The 16,997-nt window shown below is 43.7% G+C and overlaps 1 protein-coding gene across 1 annotated transcript in view; it reads right to left on the bottom strand.

Annotated features, from left to right (window-relative positions):
* Window positions 1-6,400: 6,400 nt before the first annotated feature.
* Window positions 6,401-16,997, bottom strand: part of MAP3K9 (mitogen-activated protein kinase kinase kinase 9) — a 71,964-nt gene continuing 61,367 nt past the window's right edge. The window contains exons 8-11 of the mRNA XM_040412221.1: window positions 15,329-15,482; window positions 13,247-13,350; window positions 10,276-11,070; window positions 6,401-8,122 (exon numbers count right to left, since the gene is read on the bottom strand). Of these exons, the coding sequence (XP_040268155.1) occupies window positions 7,647-8,122; window positions 10,276-11,070; window positions 13,247-13,350; window positions 15,329-15,482 (1,529 nt within the window). The 3' untranslated portion in view covers window positions 6,401-7,646. The remainder of the gene's footprint in view (window positions 8,123-10,275; window positions 11,071-13,246; window positions 13,351-15,328; window positions 15,483-16,997) is intronic.

Genomic DNA, 16,997 nt, shown 5'->3' with positions numbered 1-16,997 from the left:
CTCACATGTGGAATAGCAATTTGCCTTTACAGTGACTGCAGCTTTAGCGGTGTATTATACTGGCACATTTAATTCTACTGTAAAAAAACACACGCCCATGAGGATCCTAAGATTTCACAAAATCAAATTATTCACCCTTAAAGAGACACATCCATCAATTTTTAGCACAGATCAACAGCCTACATGTGACTATTCTATGTAAATTTTGTTTTGCACAAAAAACAGATGGGTGTTTTTTTTCGGATATAGTTTTTTTTCGATTATGTATATACCATATATATATTGCTGTAACAAGAGCGCGTCCCCTGTAGCGACTCAATTAAAGAATGACACATTACACTAATAAATGCACTGCTCTTCTGTGGACATCTTGATCTAAGTCTATCAAAGAGTTATCCCAATTCTACAGCTACTATTAATCTGAGGACTGCCCTGCAGATAACATCTTGCCCCGACAGCAACAGTGCATTAGCAGGTTCAGATTCTGTTTAGCAGGTCTCATCATTTGTGGCTACTGCTACAGAAGGACAATATTTTGTATTGAGTTTTCAACGGTATAGTAATGACTAGGGATGAGCGAATCGACTTCGGATGAAACATCTGAAGTCGATTCGCATAATACTTTGTTTGAAGGCTGTACGGAGCTCCGTGCGGTATTAGAATGTATTGGCTCCTATGAGCCGAAGTTATTAATGAATCTATTTCATTTTCTACTGTAAAAAAACATTTCCCGAACTCTGGTTCGGTTCCAAGTGGTACCTCCGTACAGTATTCAAAGTATTATGCGACTCGCTCATCCCTAGTAATGACAAAAGAGGGGAAAAAAATAAAATAAAAAATGTGTTGCTTTTCATGAATATCGAGTTTAAAAAACAAAAATACCCTTTTCTGACGGAAGTGTCCCTTTAAAGAGAAACTAATAGCATGCTCGACCTTGTCACAACCTGCTAGTGGCACTTCGCACTGTAAGGTAGGCTGCAATTCTGAACCCAACAATTCTTTTAATTACAAGTTACCAAATCCAAAAGCTACGCATCATGTCACAGCAATGGTTTATGCATCAAAGTATCAGGTTGGGGACAAATCATACATATGGTCATTGGCATTTTTTCCTAAATGCATCCACCACCCATTCACAGCTCTCTGTGCACTCCATATTGGCCTACAGGCACTTATAATGTAGTCCTACGGAATCCATTTCACTTAGGTTCATTTTTTCTTCTTTTTGGTTACACAACTGATGTAACCAGAAAGAGCTCAGCTTACAGAAGCTATGGAGCCAGTTATAGTTCATAAGAATAAATTTATATTTTGCTAAAAAACAAAATAAAGTTATACTTTTTCCCATTAGGGACATATGGTGGGTATTTGGCATTATTATGGGCAGCATAAAGTACTGCGGTCATTGAGCGGTATGGAGAGAGTGAAGGATAAAATACCACGTTACGCCTCCATTTTTAATTTTAGTATTACTGCACTGACCATCCACATGATATGAAAGAGACATGGTGACCATTCCGCGCAGAGCCCAAAGTCAGCCTGGACAAGGGTTTACAATGTCAATCCTCCAGTGTGGCACACGGCTTGTGATTGGTGTGGTATATCTGTCGGCTTTTTAGGATGCCCTGTAAGGGTCCATTCACACGTCTGCAAAATGGGTCCGCACCTTTTGCAGCCCCATTGAAAATGAACGCAGTGTGCTGTCCACATCCGCACTTCCGTTCCGCAGCCCTGCAAAAAAAATAAATAGAACATGGCCTAATCTTGTCTGCAGACACGTATAGTGCCGGCCATGTGAGGTCTGTAAAATGCGGAACGCACATGGCCGGTGTCAGTGTTTTGCGGATCCCCAATTTGTGGACCGCAAAACACTTGCGGACGTGTGAATGGACCCCAACAGTCACAGGTGCCCTGTAAAAAAATCACATTTTAGCAACCTAGTATGTTCTATAATGAGCAGGCTAAGGGCACTAATACACTTGCATTGGCAGGCATGGGCAACACTCACACTTTGTGAGGGATCCCTCTAAGGCAGGGTTGCACAACCTTTTCTGGTCGGGGGACACATTGTCAGACTGAAAAAAAAAGTTAAGGGGTTTTATAAACTGAAATACTGTATTTATGGCATATTGTACATACAGTATATATTATAAATGTCTAGTTACACCTCCAGGACTCCCATCTAATGAGAAAATACATGAAAAATGCATGGTGAGCAGCCACAAGACATAGACATACATCTCTGTCACCAGATGGTCGGAGGCCGCACAGAATATCGAGGGCCGCAGGTTGTACAACCCCTGCAAATGGACATGGATCAAGTAACGATAACCCAATATAAGCGTCACTACACTGGCCATAGCCTAATCGGTAATTTGCCTGTAAAAGGACAAACAGTTGGAATAATACTTGGAATGTGCTACTTGAAAGATTATTCTTGGTCGCTATTCAGTGTCAATACAATTAGCATTTAGATTTCTTTTTCTTCATGCCATTTTTTTTCTTTTGTTTTATTCAGTGTTAAAAATGACATGCGTTTTGAGCTTTTTTTTCTTTTTTTAACTAGTGGCATTTTGACAAGAAGGTTAAAAAGGTTAAAAAAAAGCTTTGTTTATAGTGAATTTCATTATTCACAACTCACTTTAAAGTAACATCTGGCTGCGTGGGTAGAAAAAAAGCTGGAAAAAAAACTCAGCAAAAATGACACAAAAAAGCTGAAAAAAAAACAAACAGAACAAGTTTCCCGAAATAGACAATGCGTTTTTTTGTCCTACTAAATCTTTGCATTGAGTGGTATAAATTTCATATGATTTTCACGGTAAATTATCTTAAAATGCATTCAGCCCATGGACAAATGTCCTGTTATTAGACTGGACCGGTCACCAGTATAACCAGCACAGATTTGTACTCCTTTGCTTAGACCTCTTTCACAAATTCGTGTCCATGATGAGATGGTCAATGGTTCATCCATGAAAATGTCTGTTTTTTGCCCTCCATGTGTCATCTGTACTGCACGGACACTGCTAGCCTGAAACTATATTTCCAGAGAATTTCCTAGCAATGAGCCACGAAAACTACGGAACGGACAAAAACTACGGAACGGACACCATGTCGTGTCCAGACCAATAGACTGTAATGTGCACGAGGGATACCTAAGCATGGACAATAATGCAGTATGCTTTTGTGGTGTCACCACGGACTCATGGCCTGTGGAAAACCACTCATGTGTGAATATACACATTGAGGTCGATGGATATGTGAGATGTCCATGTTGACCACACGTCTGTGACTCACTGACATGTAAATGAGGTCTTATGATTAATGCAACAATAAGAGGACTTTTTTGGACTGCTAAGCTTCCCTATCCCATATTTGCCCTTAGATTGGTGCCAATTCAGCTCTGAATAAAAGAGCACAGTAATATTCAAGGATGTGTCTGGGACACCCATTTTCAAATACTGCAAGAGAGGCCTGTAAGCAGTTATAGGGGAACCACCCATTTAGGACCCTCATCTATCAGTAGAGAGGTTACAAAGAGCTTCTCTTGCTCTGGAGGACCCAGTTTGTTCAAGCATTACATGAACCACCAGCTTTGATCGGAACGGTGTAGTAACTACCCTGCGGAGGCTCTGCAGGAGAACTGAAGACCTGATGGTGGTCCATCTCACAGATTACAGCATGACACAAGACATCCCAGCAACAGGACACCTTTTGATCAGTCTTTTGTCAAGGGACCTTTCTAACAACACCAGATTATCCAAAGGGAACAACCTTTCAAAGGGTGCTGCCATCCTACATCTTATCTTGGCTTGTAAAAAACCATCATGAAATGCAAGCCTTTTTTTGCAATTGTTTTTTGGGTTGACTATTTTTTTTTTCCCCTACAGAAAAGTCTATGAGAAAAAAATGCCACCATCAGAGCATGTGCACTTGGCAGCCTGAAGACATCTGTGTTGGTCCCGTGTTCATATGTTCCCGCATTGCTGAGAAAAGTGATGTTTTAATATATGCAAATGAGCCTTTCTAGGAGCAACGGGGGCGTTACCATTACACCTAGAGGCTCTGCTCTCTTCGTAACTGCCAAGCCCTCACCAATTTGATTGACAGGGCCAAGCAGTGAAAACGTCATCATGTCTGGCTCTGTCAATCAAAGTGCAGATGGCACAGCAGTTGCAGAGAGAGCAGAGCCTTTAGGTGTAATGGCAACGCCCCCGTTGCTCCTAAAGGCTCATTTGCATATATTAAAACATAATGTTTCTCAGCAATGCGGGCACATAGGAACAAGGGACCAACACAGATGCCTTCAGCAGCCAAGCAGATCTGCCAGTTTCATAGACCCTTTAAGGATTTTTTTTTAAAATTTCTAGTGTTCAACATGAACCACTCTGGCTGCTGCATTTTTTTGGGACAGACTGGGTACTAGAGATGCATCCACAAGGCAGTGGCTGTCTGGCAGTGTGTCTCCAGCAGCCAGCCATTATCTGATGAAAGAAAAGCAGATGTGACATCCTTCTGACCTCCACCTTGGCCTGTGGTATTAATCAGAGAGATCCGGCCCATCAGTTCACGACTGATGACATTATAACGGAGAACATTTGTCTAACGCCCATGTATCCCACAGCAGAGATTTAAGATTGGCAACTAAAAAAAGAACAAGAAACTAGGTTAAAAATTGACCGCATCAATAAAAATAAAAGCAATGGTAATGCTATCATTAATGTTAGGATTATGTCAAGAAAAGATGCTGCATTTCATCTTCAAGTTTACGCAAACTATTTTATATAAAGGTGGCTCACAGCCGTAGAAGAAGGAAGATGATCTATCTGCCAGGACACCTTGCTGGATAATTCGAGACAATTAGATTGTTGTAAATGGGTTATTGATCTGTAAATTTCATTCTGCAATGAAGAGAAGAGAAAACATGATTCCAGTGTCTCAATGTTAATCTGATGGCTGAAGAATCAAATCAAAATTGTATCGGATGGAGTACAGCCTCAAGCTATATCATCTTAGGGAAGCTCCGTCTTGGAGTTACCAGAGGGCTGTCTTTAAACATAATTTCATACTTCAGATACAGCTATACTCAGCAGACTTTGCACAAGGCCTCTATTGGTCCTGAGTTCCAGGAACAATACAAGATAGTGTCATATCTTATTACAGAAAATGCCCCTTTCTCCACTTATCCTCCACACCTCTTGCACTGTTCATTCACTCTCAGTTCACTGGTAAAATCCATCTTCAGAGAGACAGATGAAAACAGATTATCAGATTACTGAGGGATCAGGTTACAGCAGCCATCTATGGAAACCTATGGAGAGATGAGGGGGAGCAAGGAGCTGCAGAGAAAGAGGCACAGACACAGAGACGCCGTAGGCTCTAGTAAGTTGCCTATCTCACCCTAGTGATGGATTCACAGCTACACTACTCGGTACCTCTGTGTGTGTGTGGTAGATAGGTAGGGGAGCAGGATCTCATCTTCTCTGTATTAACATAGCAGCTGGACTCAACAACCCACTAGCTCAGGGACAACTGACCACTGGAGATGCAGAGGCAAAATCTAGTGAACAGTAGTAAATGTCATAACTCACTATAGAATTTAAAGTAAAATTGACAGCACGAAAAAAAAAGCAGCAAAAAAAATACTGGTACAAAAAGGTTTAACAAAATTGCCAAAAACCTAATTTTTATACCATTACAGAAGGCTAAACAAGCAATTCAAAGACGTCAACCATCTGACAGCACAAGCTGTATTCTGCTGACAGGGGTGCACAGGAACATGGAAAGTTTGAAATTTCAAGCAGCCCTGTGTTATTAGAACATCGCTGCTGCTAAAAGGGAAATATCCCAGCCGTGACATTCCTTATATATACTCTACAGCATCTCCAAAGGGGACTTCAAATTAAAAGAAGGTCCATCATATAAAAACAACATAAGATGCCTGTAAAGGAGGCTGACTAACAGAGTGCTTTCTGAAGCTGCACCTGCATGTCTTCTTCAGAAGAATTCATGCCCCCACCATTCTAAAATATGACCCTTTAAAGTCAGTGCCCTTATTTAAAGTATCACTGTCTTGTGGTGCTTTAAGTAGGTTTGCCAAAAACATAGAGGTTAGTGGGAAGCTGGCCCAGACACACATAGGTACATGTTAAAAGGGTTTTCCAAGATTTTTTTTAACTGATGACCTTTACTCTGGATAGGTCACTGGTATCTGATCAATGGGGGGTCTGACCCCCCACGATCAGCTGTTTGAGAAGGCACCGGCGCTCGCAGTAGTGCCACAGACTTCTCTCAGCTCACCAAGCACAGCACCTTACATTGTATAGTGGAACATGTCGTCAATGGTCTAGGGAAAGCTGCGAGAAGGCGAGCGCCGGTGCCTTCTCAAACAGCTGATCGGTGGTGGTCCTGGGTGTCAGACCCCCTGCAATCAGATACTAAAAAAGTTTCTAAATCTCAGAAAACTCCCATAGAAAATCCATGTAAAATAGCTTATTTCAACATTATCTAAAACTTTCTAAAACAAATAAAAAGCATTCAATGCATTAAAGTTTTTGTTGTTTTGTTTTTTTTTGCAGGGGAAACGTCAAATTTGGTCAGTGTGGGGGACTATGGCAAACATTTCTGAAGCCCTTATGTGAACTTAATCACACATATGCACTATAATTCACAGTCTCCTGCAAAACTATGTTCAGCCCAGGACCACGCCAATCCCAACCCCCATCATTGCGCTCTGTAGCATGCTGATCACTAAACTACTCTACTAACTACATTAGAAAAGTGGATGGGGACCAGTCAAGATCAGCAATATCAAGGCCCTCTCTCTTTCTCTCTTGCTTCAATGCTTTGCAGGCAAGGCTTTAGTCTGTACTCTAGAAACAGCTACGAACTGCAATTCCTTCCATCAGTTCATGGCTTTAAAAGGCCCCCCAAGACTAATAGGGGTGGCCCGTTATTTAAATAGTCAGCTACCCATGCAAATATGGAGAATAATTTAAAATAGCATTATAATATGTCTGCCAACTACACGCAACCCTGTCCAAGTTTTCTTCTGGGTTGAGTCAAAGTCCCACTGTAAGTTTGATACCCAGATTTGGTATCAGTATTGCCAGTAACAGGGGATGGGAGGGCAATACTGATAGAACACCATGTAACATTGGAGGCCACTTATTCAGAAGTTATCCACAATAAATACATAGACGGACAAACATTGCATATATCATCGAGGACCTAAAACAGCAAAAAGATGGAAATAACAGCAAAGTATCACGAATGATGACAGTGTGTGACTGGAAGGGGAAAAGACAGGAAGTCAAGGAAATCATGGCAGCAGGACAGAAAGCGATTTGGGATCCTGGTTTTAGATCTGGTTATTAATTTTCCATCAGGAGAGAAATACCAAAAAAAAAGAAGAAGCTTATAATGAAATTCATGATAGGAACTCTTGATAGGTTGTTGAAGGTTCTGAATATTAGAGTATTGCAAAGAGTCTTCCAAACGCAAAGGCGAATTTAAGGATAATCAGGGCGAGCAGCATCAGGACTACGTTTCATATTGCCTTCCAGTGATCTTACGAATCCTCAAAGTGCATTCAGTGCAAGAGACGCGAGCATGTCCCACTTCTGCTGGCCGCAGGTGGACTTGCCGCTTTAAGACCAGAACTCTTTTTTTTGTTCACAGGTTGTCGTTTTGTAGGTTTTAGGTTTGGTTCGGCATAGTGGAACAGTGCTGTCTTGACTCTGGCCTTCCACGTCCACATCCAGTAGTGTTCGTTCGGCTATAGGGTGCGTCACATGAACAGGAATGAGAGCAGAGAATCCCGGCCTCTCCTCCACCGTGCTCCCACTGCTGCTGGCAAAGCAGGAGTCCAAGTTGCTTGGGGTTTCAGTGCATGAACTGTTAGCGGGAGATTCCCCCCGGTTTCTGCTTGGGGATACAAACCACCACGAGTCCAGTCTCTGTCTGTTGGTGGAAGGTCGGGGTCTTGGAACAAACTCTAAAGTTTTGGGTCTTTCCAGTGCAGAATCTTGCTGAGAATTCCAGCGTCGTGGAGTTGGGGGGAACACTAAATTGGGGTCGGGAAGACGGGGAACTTCTTGTGGATCTCGGTTCGGAGACACAACATCTAAATTAAGAGAAACCAAAATTCTTGTTTGAATATTTGAAGATTTAAAAGGGGTTGTCTCACCTCAGGAAATGGCATTTATCATGTAGAGAAAGTTAATACAAGGCATTTACTAATGTATTGTAATTGCCCACATTGCCTCCTTTGTTGGTTAGACTCATTTTTCCATCACATTATATGCTTCTCATTTCCATGGTTACGACCACCCAGCAATCCAGCATCGGTGGCCGTGCTTGCACACTATAGAAAAATGCAATGGCCTCTCTGGTGGCCGGGACCATAGGAATGCACATAGGCCGGCCCTTCTTCCTATAGTGTGCAAGCACGGCCACCGATTCTGGATTGAAGTGGCGGTTGTAACCATGCAAACGAGCAGTGAATAATGTGATGAAAAAATTAATCCAGCCAGCAAAGTAAGCAACATGGACAATCACAATACATTAGTAAGTGCCTTGTATCAACTTTCTCTACATGATAAATATCATTTGTTGAAGTGAGACAACCCTTTTAAAGGGGTTATCCAATAGTACAAATGCCCCCCACAATGCCAGGGCCCCTCCTATAGACGATACTTACCCGGTCCCCGGCACCCACGGCCCTCCGGATCCCTGCACGGCCACCGCACTGGACAGCCAATAGCTGACCACGACGGTGACCAGCTTCCCTAGCGTGGCCATGCAGGGATATGGAGGGACACGGGTTCTGGGGACTGGATAAGTATCGTCTATAGGTGGGGCCCAGGCTATGTGAGGGGCATTTGTACTATTTGATAACCTCTTTAAGGCACTATTCACATATGCGTTGCATATTCTTCAGTTTTTGATGGGAGAAACAGTAGTGTCTGCAGGGCTTTTTTTTTCCCTTGTCAAAACCTGACAGATCCCCCGTTGAACGCTCTAGTGTCCGATGTGCGACTGATCCATCACAGCATTGTGACTTCCATTATAAACAGAAGCCTCTGTATATTTTTCAGACCATATTTCTTCTGACAATGCAGTAAGGTTCCACATGATTATAAAAGATACATTAACCCATACATATACAGAAATCGGCCTTATTACCGCTTCGTGTGGGAAGAGTCTCTATCAAGCAGGTTTCAGCTATCTCTAACTCCTATAAAAACCCAAATGTAGAACTCACCTTTTTCCATGAATGCTACAGACGGTAATACAGAGGTATCATGAATGCACAGCTACTTCTCCACCTGCTATAGAAACTTTAAAAGGTTTCAATGATTTTTGCAGAATTTTGATATCGATGACCTAGACGAGGGATAGGTCATCAATATCAGATCTGAGGGTGTCCAACTCCTGGCATCCGATCAGCTGTATGAAGAGGACCGAAGCTTCAGTGTGCGCTGCAGCCTCCTCGCAGCTTACTAAGCACAGCGCCACCCATTGGATAGCGGCTGTGCATGGTACTGCAGCTCAGCCCCATTCACCTAATTGGGACTGAGCTGAGCCTAGGCAATGCGAGTGGTATATGGTGGTGTAACTGGCCTAGGAAGAGGCCTTAGCACTCACGGCCTTTTCAAACAGCTGACTGGCAGGGGTGCCAGGAGTCAGACCCCTGTTGATCCGATATTGCCGACCTATCCTGAGGACAGGCCATCAATATCAAAATATTTGCAACTTTTTTTAGCTTCTTGACAATTTTCCAAAATGACGATAAAAGGGGCAGGGTTTAGCAGGAGCTCATTCGAGTTTCTGGAGTATGGAGGGCCAGCGATATGACTAATTTATTAAGAGGCATCTGCCTCTTAATAAATGAGGCTCATCTTACTGCAGCTCATTCTCCACTTAGTGTTCACTGTAATGAACATTAGATGCTCCAGTTGGCCCCTGAACAACATTTTTATAATCTATCCACAACAGTATACAGAATATAGTTGTATAAGAGCGTTCCTAGAAAGCCTGTGTGAATGGAGCAGCAGTGCACGTGTGTGACCACCACTCCATTCCCTTTTACTGGACTGCCAGAGATAGTAAAGCGCTGTCCTCGGCAGTCAGAGACAGTTCATAGAGCGTGACTGCTAGCATCTATATTCTAATTCTATATCCTACTGGGACGGTCTCTGCAGTCATCCATCTCACATTTCCTAAACTGATAACGGTCAAGGAAGGAGAACAATGAATCAATATGATGTGACTTACTTGATCCTGAAAAGCTTACTAAGTAATTATTGGGTGAAGTCCCATTACTAATGATTGGCATGACTTTAATGGCACCATCTGAAGGGGTCCTTCTGTGTTCTTGGTGAGTTCGGGAATTTAAAGTCACATGAGTTGGAGTGAGGGACTGATTGGGGTCCCTCTTAAAAGTTTCAATGTGAATATTCACCAGAGGATTGCAGACAACTGGGGCCTGTTCTTCTACAGGACTGCTGGGCATCTCATAAACGACTATTTCGTCACTATCTGAGTGCAGCAGGGAGCGAGTAGAATTACATTCAGAAATGGAAGACAGGGAGTGCATTGTGATAGAGGTTGTTGGCTCTGCCGGATGAGAAGGGGAATCTTCTTTCCGAAAAAGTTTTCTAGAGGGTGGGCTGGTGCTTCTCCTGGGACGGGCGGCACGCTGGAATAAGCTCTCCTTTTTCTTCTTCTCTTCTTTTGGCTCATGTTCATGTTCTTGACCTAGGTTCAATCTGCCAGCTTCTAACAGGTCAAATCCTAACCCAACAGTGGCAAGAAGAGCTCCGCAGCCCAAGAGAACCATTGAACATCGCTTATGCTGAGAGCCACGCTTGAGGCTATTGGTGGGAGTGAGCTGTGGAGTGCTCGTAGCAGAGTTTACTGGTGTGGGATTGTCACTGGTATCGCTGAACGGCCCCTCCACATCTTCTCCTTTGTGAAATGGTATGCAGAGGTAGGATTTGTTTGGAGTGGGTGCTTGGGAATCTTTGACATCCACCTGATTCACAAATGGCTCAGCAGCATTTTCAGCTTCTGCTCAAACAAAAGGAAAAACATACATCATATTCATCACGTAATATAACATGGATCGTCAGAAGTTCTGAGCCTGCAAAACTGCTGACAAGGCTAGAAAGGTGACCAAAAAAAAAGTTAATCGGATCTATGTGGATGTTTTTAGTAGGAGCCCTGCGCCACAGTGCCAAGTGTATGCTGGGTGTTCCATCACGGTGAAGTCTCCTGGGCTCTGTGGAATATTTGCTGCCCAAACCCTCCCCATCTCTTAAAGGGACTGGCCCATCTCACACATTGGTGGCATATTGCTGGGATATGCCACCAAGGTCAGATAGGAGCAGGTCCCAGAGGTGGGACCCCCACCTATCCCTAGAACGGAGCCCGTAAAGAGAAGGAGAGCAGACCTTACATGCGTGGCCACCCTCCATTCACTGCGGAAAATAACAAGAGTGCTGGCTCAGCTATTTCTGTCAGCCCCATAGAAGTGAATGGAGCGGTGGCCGCACTTGCATAGTGACACTCATTTCTTTGGGACTTCCAAAAATAGCCGAGCGAGCATGCGCGGTCCGCTCTCCTTCACTTTGCGGGCTCCATTCCAGAGATAGGTGCAGGTCCCAGAGGTGGTACCCGTACCTCTCCGACTTTGGAGTTATATCCTAGCGATATGCCACCAATGTGTGACTAGTGTTAACTGCAGACAGTGCAGGACATTTCATGGTTGGGGAACGCCCTGCAGACACTTGGCATCAGGACGTAAGAAGGAGACTTTGGTGATGGAGACTGAAGACTTTTTGTTGGTCATGCCTCTACCAAGAATATCCACATAAGTATGTTTAAACTGGTTTCTTGGTCAGCACTGTCAGCAGTTTTGCAGGGTAAAAACTGCTGAAAGATTTGCTTCAATTATTATAAGGCATCTCAAAAAGATTTTCTTTGATTCCCAATCCCATCATTTGTTACATCCCAGACCAAATAAAATGCCCACATTACTGTAGTATAACAGATCAGCAGACCACTTCATTATCGCATACAAATTTGGATAATATCATGGAGATGGTACCTATGACCTCCATCCAGTTCTGAGGGCTCCTATTACACATACTATACATTGCAAAAGTCTTCTTGCGAGGGTTATATACACAATTTTTAAAATAAAATGGCTTTGTGATTGAGATTTGCTGTGCTAACGCCATTTATGGGACACCAGAGTCATAAACAGCGGCTGAATTCTGCTGAAAATGCAGTTTGAATTCTCCATGGGTTTTCTGCTCCATTACCCTTATCAAAACTGCTTGTGAAGGATCAATGTGAGCTTTTTTTTAATGTCGTCTTTCTAAAATCCTATATTGTGCCTCAATGTGCAATACTTGCATGAAACTGTTATATTAAATTACAATATAATTCATATAAAAACAATCATGAACAGGGGAGATAGAGTGGGCTTACAGGCTGGCTAAATAGGTGACGACGCCTCAAGGAGAAGTGATGAAATGCCTCCACAGGCACCGAGGGTGAACATGACCTAGAGTTGCACACACATTTATCAACTGGTGCAATGGTCGGGCCCAGAAACAGTTTCTGTACGATATCTGCCACTTCTAAGAGCTGGTCAGTATCACACGAATATATTTTCTAGTATGTTGGACATGCTTCGCTGAGTTATGCCATGACTAATCATATAGGGGGGTCCTTTCTGCTGCAGCTCTTTCCCTGTAACTGAAGATTTAAACTGAACGTGTGCGACCACCTTAGTGAGGTGGACAAGAAATAAATGAAGAACAAACAGCAGGTGGCGCTATACAGATACATTTTATTGACTAGCTCAGTGGCTATGTTAAATCTTCAATTACATGCAATTAGAAAAGTATTCAGATCTGAGTGCTGGTTTGAAAAATGTAGAATGTGTTTCGTGGCACAACCCTTTTAACAGAGCCAACCCTAAAACTATATAGCCAGTACCAGAGTTATATCTCAGGAGCCTATAGGCACAAGAATCAGGGCGAGCACATGGTAGGTGCCCTCTGAAACTTTTAGCAAAGACAGATGTAACACATCTAATTATTATTATTATTTTTTTTTTTTTTATGACCACTAAAATAAGCGTAAAGTTTAGCTAGAAAACATGAGGTTTTAATATCATAACTCATTTCCCTTCCCCCCGTCACTTGAAGCAATAAAGGAGAACTCTTCGGCATACCTGTCTCAGTCACAGTGGTGAAGCCAGGTGCAGAAGACGTTTTCATTGGCTTCCCATGGTTTGATGTACTTGAAGAGCATGACTTTGAACTTTCTAGAGATATCCTGCAGTTCAAGAGAAAGACATGCAATTACTTCCAGGGGACAAGTTTTTGTACCATAAAAGATCATTAGATTATTAACCCTTTCCATGATGCAGCGATTTCCACTTTTTGCTTTGTCTGTTTTTTATACTCCCTGCGTTCCAGCAGCCATAACTTTTTTATTTTTCCATTCACATAGCCATATATATTTTTTTTTTGTTGTTTCTAATGGTAACATTTAATAATACATACAATACAGTGAGAAGCTGAAAAAAAATAGTAAATGTGGTGGGATTGGGGGGTGGGGGGGGGGGGGGAATGCAATTCCACAATAGTTTTTGGGGTTTTGTTTTCACTGTGTTTACCTATGTGGTAAAAACCAGATGTTAACTTCATTCTACGAGTCAGTACAAATGCAGTGTTAGCACATTTTTATAGCTTTTCTTATATTTTAATACCTTTAAAGAAATAAAAACTTTGAAAAAAATACATGTTTTCCTTTGCATCACCGTACTCTGTCCCCCATAACTTTTACATTTACGGAGCTGCGGGGTAGCTTATCCCACAGACTGCAATTTTTTACCATTGCAGTCTGTGGGGGAATAACTATGTTTCTATCAAGCCTTTCCATAAACAGAACTTGATGGGAACTTCGCTGCGGCAGGTCTCAAACCATTCAGATGACCCAATAACTGTACGGCTCCCACAATCTTGTCATGGTGGATCCAGTCACTGGGAGCGCAGCGCTCCTGCTAATTGATAGCTCAGGTCCTTGCTTCGTCATACGCATCGAGTAGATGACGCGGCACGCCGGACAGGTAACAGCCTCATCTGGCATTTAAATACTGGCGCTAAACTGAGCGCGGGTGCAATCTATTGCCCGCGGCTTATCTGAGGATGCCCGTACTAAGGTAGAGGAGCGTTATCAAGTACTCCCCCCAGTAGTCCATGACAATCATATGGTTGTGTTATACTTGGTATCACCCGATCGTCTCAAGTAAACAAGTCCTAGTTAAAAATCTCCCCTGATGATTTATGCTGAAACGTGCATGTAGGGAGCAGGACTAGATTAGGGCCACATAGGGCCAGGTCACAGGGAGACGTTCCGGACGGGGTCGCCCTTATAAGGACGAGTGCCCTGTGGTTAGGCTGCTATCCCTAAAAGAGTTATTAGGGTAAGCCATAGACCACTTAACAGGGCCAAATTAGGGTTGAACGTGAACCCCGCCGTCCCTAGCAGCTGAGCGTCCGGTATTGGAGATAATCACCTTGGTGTCATCTGGACGCATCCTGCACCCTGGATGCTGACGACAGAGCGGTAGGAGTACAGGTTTCTTTTTGGGTGCCGCCGAGTACCTTTTTCTTATTGTTTGGGTGCCGCCGTGCACATTGACCTGGTATACCGCCGCCCTGACAATTTAATTTATTCATGTATTTTGGGCCTATTTTTCTTAAATTCTTTAGTAAAAGTTATGTTTTAATACAACCAACAAATCACTAATCCTGCAGTTATTGTTAATGATATGTAGTGACCTCTATCCATAGGACCAAGTCCATTAATCTGTTTGATATTGATAGCTCAGATGTCACGGTCAAAACTGAGCATGGCATGTGAGGGGTTAAAGGTCTGCGATCGGTGTTGTTGCCAGTCACAGACTCTGCCACTGAGTGCCTGCTATATGTAAAACAACAGACGCCATCTTTAAAGACCCAACATCCGCCATTCATGTACAGCAGATGTCAGGAAGACCTAAAGTAGCTTCAGGCAACTGAATTCTGGAGAATACTCACTACCCGATTCTCCCACAGATCATCCTGATTGATGAGGGATCAAGCAGAATCTGCTTATTGTCAAGGCACCAACCCAACATGTAGAGACCAAAAAGGAGATTTATTTTACATTCAACTAACTGGTATGGTTTGTGTCCTACAACAAGCTACTAGCTTCTTGTATGAAGTAAGATGACATGACCTAGAGACAATACACTGCATACACTTGCCTGTCCTCGCCAGCCCCGGAGTCTTTGCTACTTAAAGTGGCTGGGGCCCAAGGACGAGATTTTTTCTTTGTCTCTTTCTTCTCTTCGTCTTCACTTTCATCCTTCTGGCCACCAGTGCTCCGGTTTCTCGATTTATTGGAGTCTCCTGGAGTCACTTCATAATATGAAAATATCAGGTCAGAATAAGCTGGCACAAGACACACAGGCAACATTAAAATGATAAGCCAATTGTACGTAGAGAAGGTTACTTCTAAATCTGAGGATGTATTCATTCACAGGGGCTCATCACATACACAGTGGAGTCCCATTATTATGACCCCTTCCTACTTCCAACGTCGGCAGTGTGTAGCTCATGAAGGAAGTCACACACCACGTGGCACGAGACACTGCAGAGGAGCAGTTCACCACCAAAATGAACCAGGGGCTACAAGAAGTGTGTCTAAAACAGTTCAGCGAACCTACTACGTATGGGGCTCCGAAGCAGACGGATCGTCACTGCACCTTTGCTAATGAAGCTCCATCAGCTGAAAATGAAATTTTCACGGCAGTATCGGAATAAGGAGATTTTTGTGAAACTCACCTGTAAAATCTTTTTCTCGTAATTTCCATTGGGGGACACAGACCATGGGTATAGCTTAGAGATATTACTAGGAGGGACACTATGCAAAAAAAGAAGCTCCTCCTCCTCGGGCTATACCCCCAGGCACCTCCAGGAGAACTTCAGTCGTTGCAAAAGCAGTAGGAGAAGGAGAACGGAAACAAAACATTATGGAAACCATCACACAGCACACCCTAAGGCGTAAACCAAAAAAAAGGGGGCGGGAGCTGTGTCCCCCAATGGAAATTACGAGAAAAAGATTTTACAGGTGAGTTTCACAAAAATCTCCTTTTCTCGTTCATTCCATTGGGGGACACAGACCATGGGACGTCCCAAAGCAGTCCATGGGGTGGGAAAAAAGAACAAATCCAACACCGCCAGGAATAAACGTCCAGTAGTCAAACCGGAACCACAGCCTGCAATACCCTGCGCCCAAGAGCAGCATCAGCCGAGGCCAGAGAGTGTAACTGATAAAACTTTGTGAAAGTATGTAAGGACGACCAAGTGGCCGCCTTACACAACTGGGAAACGGATGCGCGATTGCGTCTAGCCCAGGAAGCACCCACTGCCCTTGTGGAGTGAGCGGTAATCCGCGACGGCGGAACGTGGCCGCGAGCGCGATATGCCGCAGCAATAGCGGAACGGATCCACCGCGCCACGGTGACCTTGGAAGCCGCCAGGCCCTTACGGGACCCTTCAGGAATCACAAAGAGAGAGTCTGAACGCCGGAAGGAAGCGGTAGCCCCCAGGTACACCTTCAGGGCCCTGACGACGTCCAGGGAGTGGAGAGCACATTCCTTGGGGTTCACCGGAGAAGGACAAAAAGAGGGCAGGACAAGATCCTCGTTAAGGTGGAAGGGAGAAACCACCTTGGGCAAAAAAGAAGGCACCGGCCTGAGCACCACCTTATCCTGGTGAAAGACCAGAAAAGGTTCCCGGCAGGAAAGTGCGGCCAGCTCCGAAACTCGCCTGATGGAGGTTATGGCCACCAGAAAAACTACCTTCCAGGTGAGTAAAACCAGAGAGATCTCCCTCAGAGGTTCAAAAGGCGCCGCCTGAAGGGCGCGCAGA

Source organism: Bufo bufo, chromosome 11 (assembly GCF_905171765.1).
Source record: "Bufo bufo chromosome 11, aBufBuf1.1, whole genome shotgun sequence".
Classification (NCBI taxonomy): Eukaryota; Metazoa; Chordata; class Amphibia; order Anura; family Bufonidae; genus Bufo; species Bufo bufo.
The sequence above is the reverse complement of the archived record's forward strand: the minus strand, read 5'-3'. Positions and strand labels throughout refer to the sequence as shown.